The sequence below is a fragment of the Centruroides sculpturatus genome, unplaced genomic scaffold, assembly GCF_000671375.1.
Source record: "Centruroides sculpturatus isolate CEXI.00-Female unplaced genomic scaffold, Cexi_2.0 scaffold230, whole genome shotgun sequence".
In the NCBI taxonomy this organism is placed as follows: domain Eukaryota; kingdom Metazoa; phylum Arthropoda; class Arachnida; order Scorpiones; family Buthidae; genus Centruroides; species Centruroides sculpturatus.
This window is the reverse complement of record NW_019384716.1, coordinates 47368-66400: the sequence shown is the minus strand read 5'-3', so window position 1 is coordinate 66400 and position 19033 is coordinate 47368. Positions and strand designations below refer to the sequence as shown.

The 19033-nt window shown below is 29.0% G+C and overlaps 1 protein-coding gene across 2 annotated transcripts in view; it reads left to right on the top strand.

Annotated features, from left to right (window-relative positions):
* Positions 1-14604, top strand: part of LOC111627928 (phosphoglycerate kinase-like) — a 33065-nt gene extending 18461 nt beyond the window's left edge. For both annotated transcript variants that reach the window (XM_023371615.1, XM_023371614.1), the window contains exons 5-11: positions 1927-2030; positions 2095-2214; positions 3235-3349; positions 6448-6627; positions 6693-6769; positions 7384-7484; positions 14470-14604. In XM_023371615.1, coding sequence (XP_023227383.1) covers positions 1927-2030; positions 2095-2214; positions 3235-3349; positions 6448-6627; positions 6693-6769; positions 7384-7484; positions 14470-14576 — 804 coding nt within the window. In that variant the 3' untranslated portion in view covers positions 14577-14604. The remainder of the gene's footprint in view (positions 1-1926; positions 2031-2094; positions 2215-3234; positions 3350-6447; positions 6628-6692; positions 6770-7383; positions 7485-14469) is intronic.
* Positions 14605-19033: the final 4429 nt, after the last annotated feature.

Genomic DNA, 19033 nt, shown 5'->3' with positions numbered 1-19033 from the left:
GAAATGGTCCACAAAGTTGAGAAGATGAAGTTTTAGAAACACTGGGGTATTACATGTCCTCAAGGAATTTCTTACCAAAAGGCATGCAGTTATTCCAACTTTTCAAAAATTTGTAGTAGTTAGTCTTTTATCATAAATTGCTTTCAAAAAATCTTACCAAAAGATGAGGAAATATTACAAGGTGATAAAGCATTTTTGTCTTGCTTGATTTTTATTCTGATAAAGTGAAGTTTTGCTTTAAGTGGTAAAATGAATACTCATAATGTAGGAATATGGGGAATAAAAACTTAGGTACAACCACTGGGCATCAGTGGGATTCACTAAAAGAAATGTTTTCTGTGCCATTTCTTATACAAATGAGTATGGGTCATTCTTTTTGGCTGAGAGGGCGGTAATTGAAAAATCATATATGAACATGCTAGAAAACTGACTGTCAGTTAAATGAGGAATTTGAAAACTACACTTTCTAATAAGATGAGACATCACTGTTTTTATAAGAAAGTCTGGAAGTTTTGAATGAGACTCTCCCACATCAATGGATAGGATGCACTGAAGCAGATCTTGTTCTATATGATTGGTCATCCATGTTTCCAGGTATTTTTATTATTTGATTTTTTTTTGTGAGACTGTATAAAAGTGTGACCGTAGGGTCGGCACCTCTTTGGCGCCCTGTCAGGATGACACCACCGAGCCTCTAGGGGACTCGGAACTCGCGACGTTAAGTCTAAAGATTCGCGAGCAGTAGCGTGTGAGCGCTTGGATTCTTAGTAGAGGTGAGGAGAGAGACGCGGAAGTAACTTACTCGGACTCCATAGTAACAAGTAAATAACGATTTTAATAAAGTCGAACTAAATACTACACAGAGATACTAAATACTATCGGCATATTATTGTCCTTAAATATACTAGGCCGCGGAGAGAGGAGAGTTTACAACCGAATCGCGGGTTGATAAATACCTTGTCGATGGACAGTTCTTTGAATCTTGAATGGACAGTTCTTGGATGGACAGTTCTTTGAATCTTGTCGTTGAATCTTGAATCAGAATCTTGTCCGTTCACTGGGGTGGAGGCACGGAGGAGTGTAGAGGCTTAATCCAGCACGAATGTTTTCTCCGGTTTAATCCTGGTCGCGGTTTTAATTCGGTGTTACGATTTTAATCCTGGGCACGGTTTTAATGGTTTGGAGGACGACTTGGTTGGGCGGCTTTTTTCTGACGACTTCTGTAGAGGGACTTCGGATGACGACTTTTGTAGAGGGACTTCGGATGACGACTGACTTCGGGGTCGGTTTTTTTTTCTCTTTTTTTCCTTTTCATTCCTCTTGGGTTTTTTCCATGAGGTCAGGTGATGGCCTTTAACGGTCGCCCGTCCAATATGTCTTTTCCATTCAAAGTTCCTGGTGACACATCCCTGACTAACTTGATCCGACTCAACAAGGAACAAACTCCGTGGGAAATAAGTTTTATGGCTTTTAGCCTAACGTTTCGATTTTACTTGCTTAAAGTTCCAATAAATAAAATTGAAAATAACACTTTACTGAGGGTTAGTTCGGCCCTCACAAAAGACATCACCTATGTGGCACCTTTACCCTAAAATCTCTGAACACTAAAGAATTGAATTATGGCTGCTGTGGAAAGATAAGGAATCAGTTGGAGTGAGTGTAGAAATTGGACTAAAGTTTAGATGTGTTCCTTGTAACATAAGGATCACACATTGAGGAATTGTAATGTAAAAGATTAAATTTGAACAGTTTTACATTCTTTTGATGTAACTATATATTTTTAAGTTTCCAATAACCAAAGTTATATGCATCTAAAATACTGATATTCTTTTTGAATAACCTCATATTTCTATTTGAGAAACAGATATTTTTAGCAATTATTATTTTTATATTTATTACTTACTGAATTTAAAATTTCATAATTAGATTAAGGCCAATGCAGATGATGTTGCAAAATTCAGGCAATCATTGACAAAATTAGGTGATGTGTTTGTGAATGATGCTTTTGGAACTGCACATAGAGCACATAGGTATTTATTTTCAATATTAATTTCAAAATATTTTTCGTTTTATAACATTTCTCTTTTGTATTAGTTCAATGGTAGGTGTAGAGTTGCCACAAAAAGCTTCCGGATTTTTGTTGAAAAAAGAACTTCAATATTTTGCAAAGGCATTAGAAAATCCAGAACGTCCATTTTTAGCAATTCTTGGAGGGTAAGTTTCTATGGAAATTTATTGCTTTTCTATTGCAATTCCAAAATGATTATAGTTGAGGAATAAATAAAAAACATATAATTAAATTGACAATTGAACTAAATTGAAAAAGAGGAAACAAATTTCTTTACATTTTCTGTATTTTATGATTTTTCTCATTTTATCATTTATACAAAGTTTATCATCTTTAACTGACATTTATCTTCAAGCTTTCACTATTTTAGAGAAGAAAACTTTTTAAATATTTAAAAAAAATCACTTTATTAGCATATTATTCAAATAAAAATATGGAAAATGATATAAACAGCAGCTAAAAAATGAATGAATTTAAATAGAAACTCAATTGTGTTATATCGTTATTTGAAAAGAAACTGCTTTTATGTAATGGATTGTAAGTTAAATCCTATTTGTACAAATATATCTTGCTATCTAATGTTTTATCTATGAAGTATTATTATGTATTATCTCAAATTGCCTGCTTAAATATTTGTTAAATTGATAATATACTTGGGACATAATAAATTATAAATTAGCTAAAGTTAGTTAATTTAAATATGAAACTTTTCAGGCTAACTATGCATTGATAATAATAATAAGTAAATAAAACTAGTTAATATTTCATAAATTGTAATGTAAATTGTAATAAATGTTAAAAACTCTTACTTTTTAGATTGCAAAATGAAATGAATTAGAGTAAGAATGTTTTATCAATTACTAAAAGAAAAATGAAAAAAATTGCAATCTTGTAGATTCTTTGAAAAGAACATTTCTGGTTAAATAAAAGAACAAGTCTTTGGAATAAAGAGAAGCAATGTAAAAAAAGAGTACATAGGAAAATGCATAAAAACTGAAGACTGAAATTGTGATTCTTAAAAATTTATATTAACAAATTAAAGTATTATTTCATTTGATTTTCAATTACTTATTAGTATTATTCTACAATTATTAAAATTTTTATTTGTATTAAAATTTTTGATTAAGTATTCTTCACCAAATTTCTAATATTTCTTTTGTTTTCAGTGCAAAAGTAAAAGACAAAATACAATTGATTGAAAATATGTTGGATAAAGTTAATGAAATGATAATTGGTGGAGGAATGGCTTTCACCTTTTTAAAAGAATTAAAAGGAATGAAGGTATTAATTTTTAATATTTATCTCCAATTATAAAACTTTAATTTTATTGAAAATCTAAATTTTTCATTTAAAAATACATTTCAAAATTTGTCATTTGCCTTACAGGTAAATTAACATTTTAAACATTATAAAATTAACTGACTCATTTACTGGCAGTAGACTTAAATAAAAAAAATTAATGAATGACTTAATGTTAAAATCAAAAATAATTAGCCTACCAATAGGCTAATTATTTTTGGGAAATTACTTATATACACCAGCATATTATTTTAAATAATTATCATCTCATCACACAACAATAATTGTAACAAGGAATTTCTAAATAGTTCATTATAAAGAATATTGTTAAATATATATATTTTTATGTGACAAAATAGTTAGTAGTTAAATTGGTTTTATGTTGATATTTCATAATTTATATTATAATAAAATATTCTAATATATTTTCATTTTAATATTTTCTTTCATAACACTAAATAAGATTTATTTTCCAAAAAAGATTATAATCAATATCTAAATGTTACTTAGGTTTATTTAGAGATATTTTTTCCCCTCTTGATAAAAGTATCTAGCTTTTATCAAAAGAATGTATTAGTTATTTTAATTTCTAAAATTGCTTATTTTACAAGAAGTTTTTTCTAATAGTTTTTGATTATTTTGTATAATATCTATCAATATATTATAAATAAACCTTTTAATTTGCTAAGCAGGGTATTTTATTTGTGATATCATATTTTAGTTTGTAATGTCTGTCTTTCTCTGTTCTGTTGTTACAGAATGTGTGTACAACTTCCACAAATTGCTTAACTTCTAATTTCTTTGACAAGTGCCAAAAATTAAAATACTGTATATGTATTAATATTGGTACTTCATTTTCAAGAGTGAAAGCTAAGAGAGCATTTAAAAAAAATGAAATTATTCACTTCTACATACACAATCCCCAATCCTCTAAATGTGAACATGATGGTATTTGACTAAAGCAAAATTTGTCATTAATGATGGTGTTGCCATTTCAAGGCTGTTTGTGCTTGATAATCACAATACAATTGTGAACAAAGTTGCCAGTTTTGGGAGTTATTGTAATCAACATAAAGAAACTGTGAATGCTGTCCTGCCTCTGCAAATTGCTTTGCAACCATGTCAGATGATACCCAGTTCTCACCATATGTCTGTGTTTCTGGATGTGGGGAGAGGCTGTTGGGTCTGATTGCACCTGTCTTACTATTAAATAATTTTTGCAAGTATAAATCTAAAATAAATCTATATATCAGTTAAAAGTTAACAAAAATGTTTTAATTGTTTCAGTTTGAAGTATTTAATAATTCATAATTTGTTACTATTATAGAATAAAATTTATCATCATTTAAAGAATATGCTGATTTTTTTCTATAGAAATTATTATTCTAGAATTCTGAGTAATAACAATGAATATTTATATTTCATTTATATTTATATTTACCGAAAAATCACGTTACAATATTCTAAATACTGTTTTCAACTATATCATCACTAGAAGTATGTTGTATTATGAATATATCATGTCTAAATTCCATAGTCAATAGAGTAATAATTGTTACCTTTTTTTTTTTAATATAATTTTTTACTTAGATAGTAAGTAAACTTATTTGATCATTCATCATAATTGCAGAACTTATCATCTAATATATAATAATTTACATACATTGTATTTATGTTTATAACAACATTCCCTAACCACACATGGATGCACACACTAACTCCATTATCTGATCAGACTTCATCAAACATATGTATGGTATCTTACACATAAAAAAATTGGAAAAAATTAAATAAGTCTTCACATCTGTCATGTCCAATCACCAGTAACAAACAGTCTTTCTTTACAGAGATGACCTTTTTGCAATTGGTTAGGTCTGTTTTAAATACATGGTTATACATAGCTTTTTAATAATGCATTATTAAAAGACTGGTACCAGTGAAATTTGTAGAATGCTTGATATGAGTGTCCAAAGAGTTAGATGATATCTGACACCAATTTTATATAATTTAATTTTTGTTTGTCCAAATTCAAAAGCCTAAGAACTAGTTGTTTTATTAAACTTTCATCAAACTTTATTAAATAAAAAAGATAATAATCAATGTAGCTAATGCAAAATATGACAGGCAAAAAGAAATTTATTCAAAATAAAAATGCCAAAAGAGTCATTTAAAAAATTTTTCAATGTAAATACTGTAAAGAAAAAAATTTATTGCATTCAATAAATTTTTGCAATTAATGTTGTTATAATGTACTGTACATCTCAAAGCCCAATGAGTTAATAAAATAATCCAACAATCACCTAAATATTTGGGCTATAATATGGCTCTAAACAAATAATTACTGTAATACTAAAAAATTTGGCACTAGAGGTAAGCATTAGGTGCCATTTCTTATCTAAATTAATAATTATAATTTTAATAATTTAATAAATAATTTAGAACCTTCTGGAAGAAAACAACTGACCTGGGCAGGGCTTGAACCTGCAGCCTCCACTTGCCATGCAGTGCGTTATCAATTGCGCTACCTGGACACCAAGCAAAGCAAGCAGATGCTGCGGGTTCAAGCCCTGCCCCAGGTCAGGGCTTTCTTTTTCTTCCAGAAGGTTCTAAATTATTTATTAAATTATTAAAATTATAATTATTAATTTAGATAAGAAATGGCACCTAATGCTTACCTCTAGTGCCAAATTTTTTACTANTAAAATTATAATTATTAATTTAGATAAGAAATGGCACCTAATGCTCACCTCTAGTACCAAATTTGTTTGTATTAATTATTTGTTTATAGCCATATTATAGCCCAAATATTTACATGATTGTTGGATTATTATATTAATGTTATTTTTTTAATGGCTTTTTATGATTATCGTATTAATTAAAAAATTAAGCGTTTTTTAAGGTACTTTTAGATTTTAAAGATACAGATAAACAAAGTTTATTAAAATAGTCAAGTTCATTAATTAATAGATATCTGTAAGATTATCATTATTGTAAAAATTTTTATATTTTAGTTCAGGTCTCTTATTTACAGACAGTATTTTTTTAATAATTTCAAAACTGTTTAAAATATTATATTTTAGATTGGTGGTTCTTTGTATGATGATGAAGGAGCAAAAATAGTTTCTAAATTAATGGAAAAAGCAGCAAAAAATAATGTGCAAATTCATTTGCCAGAAGATTTTGTTACTGCTGATAAATTTGATGAAAAAGCTAACACAGGTACAGCCACAGTAGAAACTGGTATTCCTGATGGTTGGATGGTAAGTTTAAATCATATTTATAATTTGAATTATGACATTAATTTTAAATGTGTCAAAAATTTCAGGGTTTAGATTGTGGTCCAAAAAGTGTGGCAACATTTAAAGCTTCAGTTGGACGAGCAAAAACAATTGTTTGGAATGGGTAAGAACATATATATATCTCAGAAATATCCATTTTAAGAAATTTTTTCCCTGTCTATTGAATTTGATTAGCAGTATAAACATTGCAGTTTTTTAATAGGATGAATATAACATGATATCTAAATGTGAAAAATGCAAAATTTAATTGGAACCTCAGAATATTCAGAAACAGCAGGATACTTATATCAGCAGCATCACTAGGATTGGTGTTAACAGTTCAATAACTTATGGTGTCACCCCATGAATCTTTTTCTACCAGACCATACAGAACCATAAGAACTTTGAAATTAAACAGATGCAACTAAAGCTTATGTATTCTTCTATGCTTGCTAACTTATAGAATTCTATCAATATATGCTGTATCAATATTAAGAATCTTATTCTATGCTGGAATTTTGCTAACCTTAATATTTACAAACTAATTTAAAATGACAAAAAAAATAAATAAATCTAAATTATAAAAACAACTCTGAGTGATTAATACAACATCTTATTTTTCAAATAGTTATGCAAACTTTAAAACATATCTTGATTTTTATATTCTATTCATTTTAATTGGTGGATATTACTAAACACTAAGAACTTTCACATTTAACTTTTTAACTTTTTTTATAGTCCTATGGGTGTATTTGAATGGGAGAATTTTGCCCAAGGAACGAAAGGAGTGATGGATGAAGTTGTTAATGTGACAAGTAAAGGAGCTACTACTATTATTGGTAAGTAAATGGAAACTGTTTTGATTTAATGATTGTTAATTTTCATTATAAATTCAATTATTAAAAATCAATGGGATTGGTATAAATATTAACACACTAAAAATAAAAAATTTTTAGTTAAAAAACAAGTAAAATTATGCTCTTTCTATTTCCGACTTTGAGGATTCTAAGAGCCAAAAAACGACAAATAAATGGCAAGGAACAATCATTATTTTATTAATACGATCCAAATGCATTTCGCCATCAGGCCTCCTCAGTGGATACATCAAGATATCAATCGCTGGTTATGCTTTATATCCAACAGTCGTTCCCAGCATGCATCAACAATCATTCCAGCATTCAAATTAAGTACAGTAGATCCCCCTATAAAACCGTTTCCTATAGTTATGATTCCTATAAAAATTGTGGCAGTATCCGTAAACAACGGTAAAAATAACTCCTATAATACGTAAAACGTCATCGGGCAGCCGAACTACTTTCCCGCCGTCCGTAGCGCCACGCTACGGAGAGATTTCTATCGTCTGGACAGTATTATATAAATTATATATAAATTAGGTACTGTACATATAATTATATATTAATTATATATAAATTAGGTACTGTATATATAATTATATATTAACTTAATTTATTGTAACTTTATTATAATTAAATATATATTTTTCGCCGTCTAGCGTCACGCTACGGCGAGTTAGGCGACCTATCGTCTGTTTAGTACTGTAATTTTATACATTTCTTGTGAAAGAAACATTTCTTATTTAACGGCCATAAAAATTATTTATATTAATGATGTCTCCAAAGGTCAACGAAGTTTTCGCAGAAAAATAATATCAGAAATCGCGGCCGCAATTTGATGCGCTGTTCCGCGACGAAACCAAGCTTTAGCAACGGGCGTAGTCGAACGGTACACACTCGGTAAGCAATCCTACAATTTTTTGTTTATAACGTAGTTTATACGGATTATTTTCAAAAAAATATACGTATTTTGGAAATGTTGAGTCGAATTAGTCTAGAATCGATTAATTTTATGAAAGAAAACCTTTCAAACAGCCGTAGTCCGTAAACTATGATTCCTACAAAATTGATTCATAAAGAACGGAACGTATCTACCGTCTTATAGGGGGATCTACTGTACATTTTCATGTTTGGTGATACAAAAATGTTCTATAATTTTTCTTTCTAAATTATTTTCTATTTTATACAATATTTTAGTATTTTTTCTATTTATATTACGGTTAAATTCTCTACAATGTAAAAACCATGCTGATTCCATTCTTGTCAGTCTAATGGCCGCCTCATGTTCCTTTATTTGCAACTCTAATCTTCTTCCGGTTTCTCCAATGTAATAATTTGGACTTCCACATGTACATGACATTCTGTATACTACACCAGCAATCTTAAATTGGTCTCTGGGTGAACTTTCACTGTTTATTATACTGATAATGCTTGACATCTTATTCTTTTGGTTTGCAACTATACATATAGAAAATTCTTTAAATATTGGTTTATATTTTTCAAAAAATGCTTGAAGTTGGAAATAGAAAGAGTATAATTTTATTTGTTTTTTAGCTAAAAATTTTTTATTTTTAGTGTGTTAATTTTCATTATATTTTTGATATTTAAATTATTACATTTTTAGATTATTTTTATAAAATTCAAGATATTTTACTAAAAATATTTAGTTATTCAAATATAAATATTACTTACTAGTGCCAATTTCATTGGTTACATATACAGTAGAGTCTCAAACTCGGCCTAATGTGGACTGAAGGGTGGCCGAGTTTGTGAAAATGCCGAGTTATCGGGAATGGGGTTAAAAAAGAATAAGTAAGAGTGTGGAGTCCTCAGAAAATACTGTACTGTACTTGCATGTATTGTTTACTTGAGAATACAGCAGAGAATAAACTGCCCAAATACCCTTAAACAAAGGAAAAGTATGTCCTTTATGAAGGCATAGAGCCTTTACTACATGAAAATGAAAATTAATGAATACACTGTGTACAGTAATTTACCCGATAAGACAGACCTCAGAAAAATACATTGAGGCATAAAGCTGTCTATAACGAAAATTAGTTAACTAAGGATTTTTTTTGCCTTGCCAGGGTGTGGCCGAGTTATCCGGACTGCCGGGTTATCGAGTGCCGAGTTTTTGAGACTCTACTGTATTAATTTAAAGAAGTTTATAAACATACAGTAGAAACTTGATTATGTAAAATGCAATTATTTGAAATTATTTTAAAAAACTAGAGCATGTAGCATTGTACATGCTATAAAATATAATACACAGAGACTAAATTCTCCATGTAACTTGAAATTATGTTATCTGTCAATTGTAGTGTTGCAAATCTAGATCATTACTTTGAAATATAGTAACTGCATTACAATATTCATAGTACATGAAACTTTAAAGGCACAATACTTGATGTACCCAAACTACAAAATCAAGTTTTTGGATTATCCAAAATTTCATTTATCCAGAAAGTTACTTGGTCGTATCAAGCTTGGATAATTGAGTTGTCTGTCTGTTAATTTGGCACTATAGTTATTCTTACATTATTTAATCATCCATATTGCCAATATGTAATTTAATTAAGTTTTTTTTCTTGTACATCAGTACAGTAATGCCTCATATTTCAAATTTAATTTGTTTTAAGAGGTCATTCAAACTCTGAATCTATTTTCCATTATTCCTAATGGGAAAAGTGAATTAATCTGTTTCCAGACCATAAATAATACCCATTTCAATAAACTTAAACAGCCAATACACATAATTTAAGATAAAAGTAATACAGTTAAATGCCCCAAATAATAAATTAAACCACAAAAACAAAAAATATGTAAATACTATATAATAAAATGAGAATTGCATATTGCATTTAGTGTACTGTACCTTAGAGTGGTGGAGTGGTGATGTCTCATTTCTTAAGGTCACTAAACACACAAATAATCCTCTTGGAGTTATCATCATAAACCCATTGCTTCTCACTTATCCTCCTAGAGTGGATACACTAGGAGGATAAATTAGAAGCAAGCACTAGGTTTCCATCTCAATAACATGTGATATCCTGGAGGTGAATGTTGTCACAGTTACACCTTTAGCCCCATTTGCTGCTTTTATTATTGTTTCTTTGTTCTTAAGAATGGTGCACCCACTCAACTTTGGCATCTAGATAAATCTGTCACATGTATACTGCTTTCATGCTTCATGATAAGTTCCTTTTTACCCCAAATCATTGATACTATAACCTTCCTGTTAGACTTTGTTGCTTCCACACACTTCTTGGATTCCATGGTTAATAGGTAGGGATTATATATATATATATACAAACACTCCAAAAATAAAGCAAAAAAGTACTGAAAACACAAGTGTAATGCAAGAAATGACTTATGCACACAACAGATGGTGTTTATTCAGTGAGTATATTTTTCCAGTACGTGAACTGTTTGAACATAAAAACATCATTTATCATTCAAACAGCCAAATTTTTCTCAAATTTAAAGTTTGAACATTAGAAAATTCAAAGTTGTTCAAAGTAAGAGGTACACTGTATTTGGAAAATAAAAATATTTTTGGCTTTGATTTATATGCAATTTGGTTCACCAATTGAAAAGTTTGGTCACCACTGGAAGGCTGAAATGTAACCACTATGTCTGTCACTCTTATGAATATGTTTGTGCTAGAATATATAAATTCAATAACATAAAATAGTTTCCTTTTTTTTTCTCAAAACTGCTTACGATTGAGGATTTTTGTGTAAGTTTAATTTCATTTGAACTNAGATAATTCTGGCTTGAACAGTTTTGTGCAGGAGACTTCCAAAATAAAATTACATCACAAGTGCATTTGTTGTTCAAATTTTTGTTTAATTAATGCTGCCATCATCTGTTTGGTTAATGGTCATTGTGGTAAAAGACTGTCAATATTATCAATTTGTTTTATCATTAGTACAGGAGATGAGTCTTAAAGTGGTTACAATAAATGAGTTCTACTGTATTAAAATTAGTTGATAGAGAATGGACTATTCTATAATAAAATAGATTGAAAAGCTGAAAAAGAACTTAAGATATCTGAAAATGTCTAAAAAGTTTTTAAGATTTGAAAAATTTACTTTTGATTTAAGTCTATAAATTAGATTAAAAAAATTTCAATTTTAAATTTTCTCACAGTTCAGAGCTGTTGCATTTGTGTACTTTATGAATTGCATTTACAACATATAAAAGAAATATACTTCTGTTCAGTTAACAGTTTTTCATATTTTTTCATTGCATGTGCAGTTCGAATGTAGAAGCTTCATTCAAAATGACTGTTTGAACTCTGGAATGTTTGAAGTACAAAGTACTACTGTATTTGTAGGATAAAATCATGTTTTATTTTTCAAAATAATTTTTGTTGATATAAATATTTTTTTGAAAGATTTATATTATAATGCTACATAGATATATCAATAGGTTTTACATAAGTGTATGTATTTGTAAAAATATGTATGTAGTATAGATTTATAGTGTTTATGTAGTATAATAAATCTCTAATATGTATCTATAAAAAGTTGTATGCAAGTACTTATTGCTGATATCTTTCCTACAATGATTAGCTAGATATGTTCCTGAAAAAATGTAAAACTTCCATAAACAGTAACATTTTTAGCACACTCCACTATAGTAGTGAAGTGTGTATGTTAGGACTTTTGTCTGTCAGACATATATTCGTGATTGTGATCTGTTCAACCCATTTATTGTGCATGTGCAATGACTCTATTCACTTTCGTTACCTAAGTGTTATGTTCCGTTCAATCCATTTATAGCACATTCCACGCGTATGTGCAAAAGGAAACTGAACATTTTTATTTACGGTCACTGTAAGCTATAATAAAAATTATCTGGTTTCTCTGGAATCTATAAATCACATCCCTTACTGTATATTCAGTGAAAAATTCTTCTGAACAACTACCTGATTACAAGAATTTATAAATTTTATTTCAAACAAAATTAATACAGTAAGATCCCGCTTAATGCTGATTCGATATAATGCGGTCTACTCGAAGCCTAAAAAAAGCTCAAAATTTACGCTAATTTAAATTATTGTGGCATTTCATTGATTCATATATAATATGATTATTCCCAAACACAAACCAATCAGCAAAAGGTGGCAATTTGTCATAGTGCTGTACTTTCCTTAAATTTATGTTTGTTTGGTACAAGTTTGGAAATAATATAACATCATGGATGCCTTAGATAATATCAACTTTGATTGCCAAAAATTAACTAATAAATGTATGAATGGAGTGTAAAAATAGTTATGGCTGAAGGTATCCAAGAATTCTCAGTCTATTGCTGTATCATTATATTGACCAAATTGTCAAGTTAATCGATATAGCAGGACTAGGAGATGTAGACAAGCAGGATATTGAGGATTTACTGCAGGTTTCTGGTGAGAGCCTTGCCAACTATGACCTTCAAGAACTAGCAGAACAAGGAATTTTTGTAGAACTGGAAAATAGAGATTCTGAAAACGAAAGCCCAAAAAATTTCTCTACAGATTTCCTTAGTAAAAGTTTGGTAACGATAACTAAAATCGTTGATCAAATTGTAGCAATTGATCCAGATTTTGAAAGGAGCACAAAAGCAAAACGAGGTGTTTTGGATGCAATCTTCAGCTGCCGACATTTGTTTAAGGAAAAAAAAGAAAGCGACAAATGAAACTACATGACGTTATTGCAAAAAAACAAGAATTTCAGAAGTCAGGACCTTCATCACAAAAAATGAACTTTACATTTCTGTGTGCATACATTTATGTCTTATTTGACATATATTATTAGGCAAATTATTATAAAATAACTTAAAATTAAAGTAAAATTTGTTTGTTTTTGGTCGTGTGTTTCCCTTTCCCTATTTACTCTGTTAAAATGACCTTGTTTAATACTGCTTCATTTAGCACTTTGTCATCTAGGAACGCATCCCCCGTGTTAAGTGGGGTCTTACTGTATTTGATTCGCTTTTGTAGAGTGTGCTATCAGATCGTCTTCACCAATCTTGTTTGTCATCTTGACTTGGATGTGTGTCCAATGTATTATTGATAAATGATGCAATTCTTAAGTGTACCAATCTTCTTTAAGTATCTTTTGACTTTCAACACTTCACAGAATTTATAATTAATTAATAAAAACAAATGTTTTCATCACTTACCACATAAAATTCCAATTTCCAATGTTATCAAATTGAAGCTAGGTGTGTGTGAAACCTGATGCAGGCTTATGAAATGTAAATAACAACAAATGTTTTTAGCATAAGTGCTGGAACTGCAAGGATGGTGTTGAAAGTCAAAGGTTTAACATAGTTATATTTATTTTTACAATTTGCTAGTATTAGCCCATGGTTTAATACAATTTAACCAAAATTATTTTATTACTACAGTTTTACTTACTTTACCCCATGGTTTTAAGTAACAGCTGGAATAACTAATTTTTAGGACTGAAGAGGGGTGTTCAACCCGAAATGTACGTCCTTACTAAATTATAGAAAATAAACCTTTTTCCATCAAAAAAGAAATGTTCCCTGTGAGATTTGTTCTCAACAGCAACTTTGTGCTAATTCTAAAGGCATACAACATAGTTCTAGTTACTTAGTCATTGTTTTTTTAATTACTTCAATATAGCATATAAATATTTGAATTTTGTTTGAGGATTTCAAAAACTGCCTTGACATGTACTGTAGTGATTTTGATTGTCAGTCTTGAATTAAACTCATCTATAATCAATTGTTGTTGTTGCAGAAAATTGTCAAAATTTCAACAGATATCACATTAGCCCAATTTCTTAACTCAGCTTTGAAAAATACAGTAATTGATGATTGTATTGAAAAATAAAAATGAATGATTTTTTTCCAGAGCATTTTGAGTTTTCATTTAATAGTTGCATTTTTTAATACATTATGTTTTGATTTTATGATTAATATCAAGTTGTTAAAAACATATGATTAAAACTTTTAGGTGGAGGTGACACTGCAACATGTTGTGCAAAATGGAAGACAGAGGATAAAGTTAGTCATGTTAGTACTGGTGGTGGTGCTAGTTTAGAACTACTAGAAGGTAAGTAATAGATAAAATTACTCAAATATAAAATTTTATAAATTAAGATATTAATTTCAATGATCAAAGTAAAAAATATATAAATATAAATTTATGATGTTAAAATCATCATATCATGTTATCTATGCTTGATGTTGATCTTTTTATTAAAAGATATTTTACTTAAAAATATTTGCACAGTATCTAACTTGATATTTTCAAGTGATGTAAAGTATTTTTCAGTATTTACAAGCCAAGTTAATAATAATTACAAAAATATTTATATAGTAACTCATGTAGAATTGTTACTTTTTCCTGCTTCTGATGATAATTCAATTTGAAGGTATAGTCATTACAATGAAGTAGATAAAGTATCAGTTCAGAGAACAGATAAAAATTTTCAAATAATTTGACAAAAATTTAAAATTTTTGTCAATCTTGTATTAAAATCAAGTGAATTGCTATGAGTAATCATACATTTGACTTACATGAACAGATGCAAAGTTATTGTGTTGCTTCATTTTTTATCAAATTTTATTAGTCACACTAATATTAATACTAACTTGGCTTGATCATTACAATCCTTCATCTAATAGGATACTGAAATTGTTTTATTTATCCAATTACTGTTTAGAAAACATTATGCAAAGATTTATTTCACTTTATTAACTTTTGAACCAGAACACGATAACATTCCTATAAAATTTAATTAATATAAAATGGATTTCTAAACAATTGGTTAATAAACTTCATTAATTTATCACATCTTGCTTACACAATTTTTGTTAAAAATTTACTATAATTCTTGTCAGTAGCTAAAAATATATTTTAAATCAATTTAATTTTGTTCACCTCCAATACACTTTGAAATGTTTTATGTACAATGTACAACTGTTGAATCAAGTTATTAATTTGTCACATGAAAATATTCAACACTTTATTAAGTTTCAAAAATCGAATGTATTTCTGTATTTAAAGAACAAAATTCAAACAAATTCCTATATTGCTTTAGAAATTTTTGGAATTCTTATTGTGAAGATATTAAATAAAAACAGTAATTTTTTTTAATTCTACAGTAGAGCCTCGATTATCGGACTCAATTGGGGACTGGGGTTGGTCGGATAATTGAAAAGTCGGATAACCGAAAAGTATGAAAAAATCCATTATTAGTGTAGTATATTATTATATCCCATGTAATTAGTATATTAGTATATCGCTATTAACNTTTTAACATATTTTTAAAAGAAAAAACCACTGAGAAATGTTACGTGTGTTTAACAACGGGTTCGGAAAACTTTGAAAATGTTAACAACGGGTTCGGCCGAACCTGTGCGAACCCGCTGAATATCACCACCACTGCTCGTATTACATTTTTTAAAACTAAATTGCTTTTTATGTTACTTTGTTTTATATGAAACAAAATTTCATATATAAGTGATTTAAATATTACAAACGAAAATTTATGTTGTTTTTAATGTCAGAATAAGAATAGATAGTATAGAAGTATATGATAAATTCAAGATATATATGGTGATTGAAAATGCACAAATTCAGTAAATAGAAAACTGATTGTGAAATCCAGGATAGTTTATATTTTTAAATTCAGCATCAGTTGTCTGTATCAGATTGATATATTCAAATCATATTTGCTTTGATCTGAACAAAAGCTTAAATTTGTTAGTGTAAAAAATAAGACATTTCAATTTAAAATCTTTAATGGTAAAAATTCTAAATAAATTATCTCAGCAATAAATAAAAGATGAAAAATGTAGGTAAAACGTGCATAATACATGCACGTTTTTTTCTTTTAAGAAAAGTTGCATTTCAGTAAAACGTGCATGTATTACGCACGTTTTATTGAAAAGCAACTTTTCTTAAAAGAAAAAAATAAAGTAAAATACTTTTAAATAACAATATCAAAAGCGCTCAGCAACTAAATAAAGAGAAACAAAACACCTTTTTGCCGAGAAATAAATATAATTTTAAAAAACAAACGTTTTCAGCCTAGTTAATAGGCCATCTTCAGGTCGAAAAATGGAACATTTACGTTCCATTTTTCGATCTGAAGATGGCCTATTAACTAGGCTGAAAACGTTTGTTTTTTAAAATTATATTTATTTCTCGGCAAAAAGGTGTTTTGTTTCTCTTTATTTAGTTGCTGAGCGCTTTTGATATTGTTATTTAAAAGTATTTTACTTTATTTTTTTCTTTTAAGAAAAGTTGCTTTTCAATAAAACGTGCGTAATACATGCACGTTTTACTGAAATGCAACTTTTCTTAAAAGAAAAAAACGTGCATGTATTATGCACGTTTTACCTACATTTTTCATCTTTTATTTATTGCTGAGATAATTTATTTAGAATTTTTACCATTAAAGATTTTAAATTGAAATGTCTTATTTTTTACACTAACAAATTTAAGCTTTTGTTCAGATCAAAGCAAATATGATTTGAATATATCAATCTGATACAGACAACTGATGCTGAATTTAAAAATATAAACTATCCTGGATTTCACAATCAGTTTTCTATTTACTGAATTTGTGCATTTTCAATCACCATATATATCTTGAATTTATCATATACTTCTATACTATCTATTCTTATTCTGACATTAAAAACAACATAAATTTTCGTTTGTAATATTTAAATCACTTATATATGAAATTTTGTTTCATATAAAACAAAGTAACATAAAAAGCAATTTAGTTTTAAAAAATGTAATACGAGCAGTGGTGGTGATATTCAGCGGGTTCGCACAGGTTCGGCCGAACCCGTTGTTAACATTTTCAAAGTTTTCCGAACCCGTTGTTAAACACACGTAACATTTCTCAGTGGTTTTTTCTTTTAAAAATATGTTAAAATATACGTATTATACTCTGTAACACTACTAAACTAGAGCCTTATACACCGTTCGCCTTGGTGCAACCTCCATCGACCGTTTCAATCTCGACTGAAACGAGGTTTAATCGCGATCGACTCAAGAGAGTTCTCGAAACTAGGTCCAGTCATACGAGAGATTCCACAATCCCACGCGCGCGAGAAAATACAAGATGACTGCAGTACACGTGTCGGGCTAAAATAAAAAAGATATTGTATTTCGAGAGACGATGACATCTGTCTATTATTATAATAATACCTAATGTTTTTTCTTGAGAAAAAGTCATAGGGAAAGCAGTTAAACCTGCTTTCCCTATGACTTTTTCTGATTAAAAAAAAAACAGCTAATTTTTATGTTTATAAAATATTTTGAATGAAAAATATTAAAATATGTACAAAATAAACCATTTTGAACACTTTTTTTTTATTATTTATCAAAAAAAATATAGTTATGGCATTAACAATGTTAAATTTTAACTGACTTAATTTTGCGAACGCATTTTTTTATTTATTTATATGAATATCTTAAGGTCAGTTTTTGCGCTAATGTTGCTAATGCACCATTTGAGCGAAAAAAAAATTGTTAAGGAAAAATTTTCTGTTAGCAAACCCTTTGTTCAATATTTCGAATATCACCACTGTGTGTGAATGCTGACATTCACTAGACAATGTTGACATTCGCCAGATATCGGTCATTCACAGTAACATATATATAATAGCCGAGAAAGTAAAACGTATAAAAGAATCAAAAATTATCTCGAAGGATTTCGAAATCTACACAAATCCTATAAATAGAACCAAGTGGAATAGACTCAAACAGATATAAATCGTGTTTAGTTGTCCTTTCGACAATTAAACACTGTATACATTTTTTGTATTATCAATACGTCGAAGTTGTTCTTTCGTAAAAGATAAAACAAGCTTCTGTACAGAAAACTAATTTGTTAATTCTTGGAAGAACAGAAGTATACTACACAGTGACTAGTTATAATGTTCCCAGTGTTAGAAAATTTTCTAAAAAGTGTCAATGAAGTGTTCTTTCTGTTAACTAATATCTTCGCTTACTCGTGATTTGAAGAAGTTGTAAAGCACAAGTTCTGCTTCGTGGTATTGTTCTGCAATTCGCAGTAGTTCCAACTGTGTCCTACGAAAAAAAGTCTAAACGCCATAATCCCTGTACATGAATAGTAAACATGACAAAAGGGAGGATGTAAGGAGTAAATATACAGTAAACCACCCCTATAACACGGGTTCCTATAGTTCGGATTCCTATATGACGGCGAAAAAACTCCGACGGTATCCGTACAAACATGCTAAAAAAAAACTCCTATAATTCTGTAAAACGTCATCGGGCAGCCGAACTACTTTCCGCAGTCCAGCGCCACGCTACAGAGAGTTTAGGCGGGTAAGTTGAATTTACTATCGTCTGTACAGTATTATATATAAATTAGGTACTATATATATAATTATATATTAACTTAATTTATTTTAACTTTATTATAATTATATATATATATATATTTTCTGCCGTCCAGCATCACGCTACGGAGAGTTTAGGCAAGTAAGTTGAGTTTACTATCGTCTGTACAGTATGTAAATTAGGTACC